Source organism: Cannabis sativa, chromosome 7 (assembly GCF_029168945.1).
Source record: "Cannabis sativa cultivar Pink pepper isolate KNU-18-1 chromosome 7, ASM2916894v1, whole genome shotgun sequence".
Lineage (NCBI taxonomy): Eukaryota > Viridiplantae > Streptophyta > Magnoliopsida > Rosales > Cannabaceae > Cannabis > Cannabis sativa.
The window spans coordinates 9,400,612-9,407,036 of record NC_083607.1 but is presented as its reverse complement, the minus strand read 5'-3'; the positions used below and the strand labels follow the sequence as shown (position 1 = coordinate 9,407,036).

Here is a 6,425-nt window from a genome sequence, read left to right as displayed (position 1 = left end):
AAGTCGCCTCTGTTCTTTTTGAAAGCTGTAATTCAGGCTATCCCTACTTATGTGATGGCTTGTTTTAGGCTTCCTGTTAAGCTTTGTAAGGGAATTGAGACAGCGATGGCCAGATTCTGGTGGGGTTCTAATGGGGAGTCTAGGAAAATTCATTGGAAATCCTGGAAGTCTCTTTGTAAATCAAAATTCTGTGGTGGTTTGGGTTTTCGTTCTCTTGTTCAATTCAACCAGGGTATGTTAGGTAAACAAGCTTGGCGTATTCTGGACAATCCTAATTCTCTTCTCAGTAGGATCCTTAAAGCTCGTTATTTTTCCCAAACCTCTATCCTTGCTGCTGCCCCTGGTCACAACCCTTCTTTCACTTGGAGAAGCATTTAATGGGGTAGAGATTTGTTGGCTTCGGGACTCATTTGGAAAGTTGGGAGTGGGAATGATATTCACACCATAACTGACCATTGGTTACCCAATCATAAATTTAAATCTTTTACTGGTAATATTGATCCTCCTTCATAGTTTTTATCTTACTTTATTTCTGACTCGGGTACTTGGGATGTTGCTAAGTTGGGTACTTATTTTAATGACTCTATAATTGTTGATATTCTTGAAGTGCCGGTCTCAGGGTGTTATGGTAGAGATTCCCTGATTTGGGAGAAGACAAGTTCGGGTATGTTTTCTGTGAAATCTGCCTATCACACGGCTTTTTCTTCTCTGGATCTTCCTTCTTCTTCTTCTTTCACTTCCTTAAAAAACTTTTGGTCTCGTGTTTGGTCTCCTATTATCCCTCCCAAGGTCAAGTTGTTTGTTTGGAGAATGCTATCTAATGTTCTTCCAGTTGCAACTTCTCTTTTTACTAGGAAAGTACTTGATTCTCCTCTTTGTCCTCTATGCAAACTTGCTCTTGAGAGTGTTAAGCATGCTATGCTAGATTGCTCCAGATCCAGAAAGGCATGGAGATCTTCCAGGTTTGTTTCTTATTATGATATTAATAAACACATGAATCTTAATGAGTTTTTTATGGGCCTTGTTATTGATCAAGATAAAGAGACTCTTGGTATTTTATACTGTTTTTTGTGGGCTTTATGGAATCAAAGGAACAATATCTTACACAAGAAATTTTCTATCCCTCCTAAAGATATTTTTGATTGGAGTCTTGCATATTTTTTTTCAACATTTGGATGTGCAGCAAAGTCAGGTGCCAAGAACTGGTCCAGTTTGCAACTCAACATCAGCAACGGTTCAACCATCTGGTTCAAATAATTTAAAATCTTCACGGATGCAACCACTGATTCTCAAAGAAGAAAGCATAGTATAGGAGTGGTTCTTTTGGATGGTTGTAACCAGGTGAAGGCAGGGTTCTCTACTCCTTTTTCTGGGCTTGTTCCTCCTGCTGTTGCTGAAGCCAAAGCTGTTCATCAAGCTATCCAATGGGCTCAATTGCTTCGACTTCCGGTGGACGCGTTGATGACAGATTGTAAATCTATAATAGATAAGCTTAATTCTTGTAATTGGAATAATAGTGTGTTTGATGATGTAATATGTAGTATTAAGAACTTATTATCGTTCAGTCCGGGCCTAACCATTTGTCATGTTGGTAGGGATTTTAATCTTTTAGCGCATAAGGTGGCTAGGATGGGCCTAGGATTAGATAATGAGTTAATCTGAAATGGTTCTCTACCTTCCTTATAGCTTGTGCTTTTGTCTTGTTTGTAGCACAAGTTTCTGTCCAAAAAAAAAATATATATTTTTTATATAAAAAAAATATCTGAGTAATTTTTCTTTTATTTTATTTAATATTTGTGATGCAACCTAGTTAATATATATGCCATTGCATATGTAATGAGATTACAATGTTCAAGAGCCTTTACTTTGAAAACCCCTTGAAAACCCCTCTCCCAAGAAACTCAATTAGTAACGAAGATCATTCCTTGTTCGGAATTTGGAACCAGTAATGGCGACTGATAAGTCTGTTATTGCCGTGATCAGGGCCTCCAGGCCGTCATTTCGTAACGACTTCGACAAACTTGCTTTTGCCGTCCACGCCTCTTTCCTTTCTTCTGGTTTCGTTCTCACTGCTACCGGAACCCCTGCATTTTCCGATACTGCTCTCTCTTCTTCCTCCACCTCCGGTAATAATTTCCCAATTCTTATTTTTCAGCTTTATGTATAATTTTTGTTGATTGTTTCTTTAGTCTGACTATTTGAGTTTGTTTTGGGGGTTTAAGATGAGGTGGGTATTGATGGCTGGAACGATGTTGATGGTGAGTACGCGTTTGTCTACACAAACTCTGAGAAGGTTTCTCAAAAAGTATTGGTGAAATGTCTTGTGATGAACGACAAGTTGCTTGTTGATGCTTTGGCTGATGGAAGCTCTGAACCTGTTCATCTTGAAATCAAGTGGGTTTTTCTTCTTCATCTTCTTACTTTCGCAATTTTTGAGAAATTGAGTTTATTTTATGTACTTACTTCTTATGGGAGAAATGAGAAATGTGTTTTGGGAAAATTAATTATTTCAGTGTTGGAGACTATAATGTTGGAGAAAGCGGGGAGACCAATTACTCCACCCAATTCAAGAATTTGGATAAGCTGGTCAAAAGCCTAGATTCAGAAATTTTCTCCAAATTAGATGGGTCTTCTAAAGCTAACTCATCCACCAATCTTCGAAGGTATCATATCAAAATTGCCCCTTTATTGAGAGCAAAATTATTTCAGTTGCGGTTCATGTTTTGTATCTTGCTACCTAAACCAATTTATTGTTTTTTTTCCTTTGAAATTAGTTAATTGTTTTATTGTGGAAACTAGAATTGAATACTAAGGCTGAAATTTGTATCAGCTTTAGTGCAGTGGGAGATTATGAGTTTTCTAGTCATAAATTGCTGGGTTTTGATTTACTATTAATTTGTTATTCTACTCTTTGCATTTTCCAATCTGATATTATATTTATCAATATATCTAAAGATTACTGATTGTGCATTTCCCATGTTTAGCAATTTTATTAATTTTTTAATTTTTATGCTTCTTTCCGAATCTTGAAATTCACCACTCATAACTCCTCGAAGATTCTAGTTTTGAACTGTGAATTTTGAGTGTAGAGAACAAAGTAAGAAGTGTTTTTGTTTTTGGTGATTTTTGTTGGTGTACCTCCTCGAGTGTAGTTGTTAAAAAGTAACACAATAAGAATTCACTGTCAATGTTCTTAATTGAGAGATGATTTTGAAGCTGGAGCTGTGCAGTAGCATTTTAGGGATAGTCATCTTATGTTTGCTTCTCACTGATTGTCTGTTCTTTTTTTGGTGTGATTTGCAGTTCTGGTACTAGGGAAGAATCAAGAAATTATGTCAATGAACCTGGTGCTAGAGCTCCTGAATCTTCCAGAGATCAAATACACCCTTCAGGGTACACTCTCTCTTCCCACACACACCCACATACGCCTACACTCTTCTTCATACATTTGAACACTTCATTGTTACTAAATTACTAATGACAATAACAGAAGCCTATTCTCGTACTTATTCTTTGGTCAGAATAAGCTGTAAGTTTTTTTTTTTTTTTGATAAATCACACCAAACATAGCATTTATTCAATTACCAAAACCCTATCATAGGATTAAGGCTTTGTAGGTATAATAAGTTGTAATAGTCTTGAGTTCACTTTTCAGTAATTGCTCCATATAATTGAATAACTTGCTAAAAGCTTGTTTTGATAATTTGGTTAAATATCTCTGGAAATACACTAGATCGGATTGTTATGACAGGGTTAAACCTCTTGTAAAAACGTTTGACAAACTTCACATAACACACTCATTGTTTTTTATTGGGATAACAGTGTCTCATGTTCAGTTCTTCAAGTTGTTGCTTAGTGTCAATAACCTTAGAATCACTAATAAACCCAACCATATCAGGTAGATTTTTAATTGATTCTCTTAATAGTGTTTATGGCTGTCACAAAATGTTAGGTGTTGTGTACTTTGTTTTGATTGAGTAAATTCAAGTGTTAGTTGAGTTTACTGCCCAAAAATAATGGTGATAGGCTGAAGCGAGTCTGAATTGATATTATGAGCTCGTTTTTTTAGTATATTTGAGTTTCTTATTTCTTATTAATGGGTTTTCTGGTTGATCATTAATCACAAAGCAAGGAAAGAGAATACAATGAGCCAGCAATAAGTATAGAAAAATATTTTTCATTGAATATATATTTAAGTAGCTTCTCTTATGCTTGCTGTATGACTAAAAAGAACAAAGATCTGTTGACACTTTGTGTATGGTGGTTTTAATAGTTCTGTTACTGTTTCGACACAAAATTTTATGGATTGCACAACTTCAGTATTAGTTTTTTCATATAAACGTAAAAGGTGAAATCTCTTTGTTGACAGAGGCAATTTAGTTGTACAAAAGAACCTAGTTATTGGATTAACATTTGTTATTGGCTGTTTGAAAGCTTGAATATAAAAGCTTCAAACTTTTGATTTTCCGTATGCCTTGTAAATGCCATGATGGCAGGATGTGTTTTGGAAAAATCTAGGATAGGCCATAAATTTTAAATGTTTGTCGAAGTTGATAATATCAATTGCCGAGGCACAGCTTCTTGCACAGGACATGAAAAATCTCGATGAGTCACATACCGATAAAGTCAACGGCAACATCAACACTTTGAGGAAAATTGAAGATGAGACAAATTCTAACAGATACAGTAGTTGTCAATGCCATATTAAGGAAGCAATTCAACTCAGTTATACGATGTGCCCTGAGAACAAGTTGCAAAGATAATGATAATGAAGAGGATACCACTTCGAGGAGATCCATTCTTAGCAAATTTTTAGAAAACTAACTATTGCAAGAATGTAAATTCAGTCGTATCTTCAATAAGTAAATAAATAAATTCCCACATAATTTTAGTGGTTATTTAAAAAAAAAAAAAATTGGTGATGGGTCAGTAGCTGAGATTGTTTGAAGTAAAACTGTCAATAAGGGTATTGGGATACAGGAATGTTTTGACCATTCCTTATTTCTCCCAAAAATCTAGAGCCATTTTATGTGCTACACTTGTAGATTATTTATGTTTAATTGTCTGCTTTATTTGTTCTTATACCGAGTTACCGTAATAACAGGTATCATGGGGTCATTTTTTTTAATAAATTAAATACCTGTTTGGTTGCAGATTTGTATATCCTCCTGTTTATCCAGTTGGTGGTAGTGATCTCTATCCTGGCCCTGGCGCTGGGATGTATCCACCCAGGTATTCTATAATATGCTATTTATTTAGTTTAGTTTTTATTTGTTTGATTTCTACATAATGGTGTCTCATGCTTGCATTATCGTGTCTTCTTAGGGGTGATTTTGGCGGTGGAAGCATGCTTCTAGGTTAGTAACATTTTTTTCTTACTATTTGTGATGCAAATAAACACTATATGGTTTCTGCATACTTACAGTTTTGTGCATCATGTGGAAGCAGGGCCTAATGACCCTCGTTGGTTTGGTGGAAGTGGAGAGCCTGATTTCCCTGGTGGACTACCGTGAGTTTTAGATTGCTCTCTTTGCTTTCCCCTTTTTCATACATATTTATCATTCCTTGTGTAGTTCTAAACCAGTTCGATCGATTGAAACAGGGGTGTACCTCCAGGTGCTCGTTTCGATCCTTATGGTCCTCCTGGTGTTCCTGGCTTTGAGCCAAATCGGTTTACAAGGTACATAAGATTACCATTTAAACTTGACTAAGTACTTCCAACATCTATATTTGGTTCTAGTACCATGTTTAAACTTGTCATGAGCAATAAAATATGATTAATTAAATGAATTTATTTAAATATTGGTTCTATTATTTGTTACAGGGGTCCACAGAGGCCGGGGAGGGGGACTCATCCTGACCTTGAACATTTTGGTGGTGGCTCTGATTTCATTTAGAGATGTCATGAAAACTCTTTCTTAGTTTCTGTCTCTACTTTTTTCCAGAGAATTTACATAAATATACAACTTTGTGTATGCATATTACATAAAGAACTGTTATGTTTAATAAGTAGAGTAGGATTAATAGCAGCAGCACCAGATTTGTTTGAACATGTTGTTGTTTTTGCTCATGGTCATGAGGTAAAATTAATCTATAATAATGTCATTAAGATAGTTAAGGCAGAAATCCAGAAATCGAATTTTATTGAATTGATTTTGCTGCTTGTATATATATGCTTCTTCTGTAAATAAACAATATCTTTTTATTTAATTTTATATTTGGGGTGAGATTATTTATAAGTTACTCAATTCCCCTTGAGAATGTTTTCATTTTGAATTTTACAATTCCAACTCCCCAAATTTAGAACAAAAAAAAAGCTGGTTTTTCTTGTCGGATCAGGCCCCTACCCCAGCGGGTCAACCCTGTCCCAGCTTATCAGGGTGTATTCCGGGTAGGACCTGGTTAGTTAGAGGGAAATTTACACC

The 6,425-nt window shown here is 35.5% G+C and overlaps 1 protein-coding gene across 1 annotated transcript; it reads left to right on the top strand.

Annotated features, from left to right (window-relative positions):
• Positions 1–1,782: 1,782 nt before the first annotated feature.
• On the top strand, positions 1,783–6,261 carry LOC115698085 (probable proteasome inhibitor). Its single transcript, XM_030625261.2, has 9 exons — positions 1,783–2,126; positions 2,223–2,394; positions 2,514–2,663; positions 3,304–3,393; positions 5,155–5,232; positions 5,326–5,357; positions 5,449–5,509; positions 5,603–5,680; positions 5,825–6,261. Exons 1-9 carry the CDS (start codon positions 1,949–1,951, stop codon positions 5,895–5,897), a joined length of 912 nt encoding a protein of 303 aa, XP_030481121.1. The 5' UTR covers positions 1,783–1,948; the 3' UTR covers positions 5,898–6,261.
• Positions 6,262–6,425: the final 164 nt, after the last annotated feature.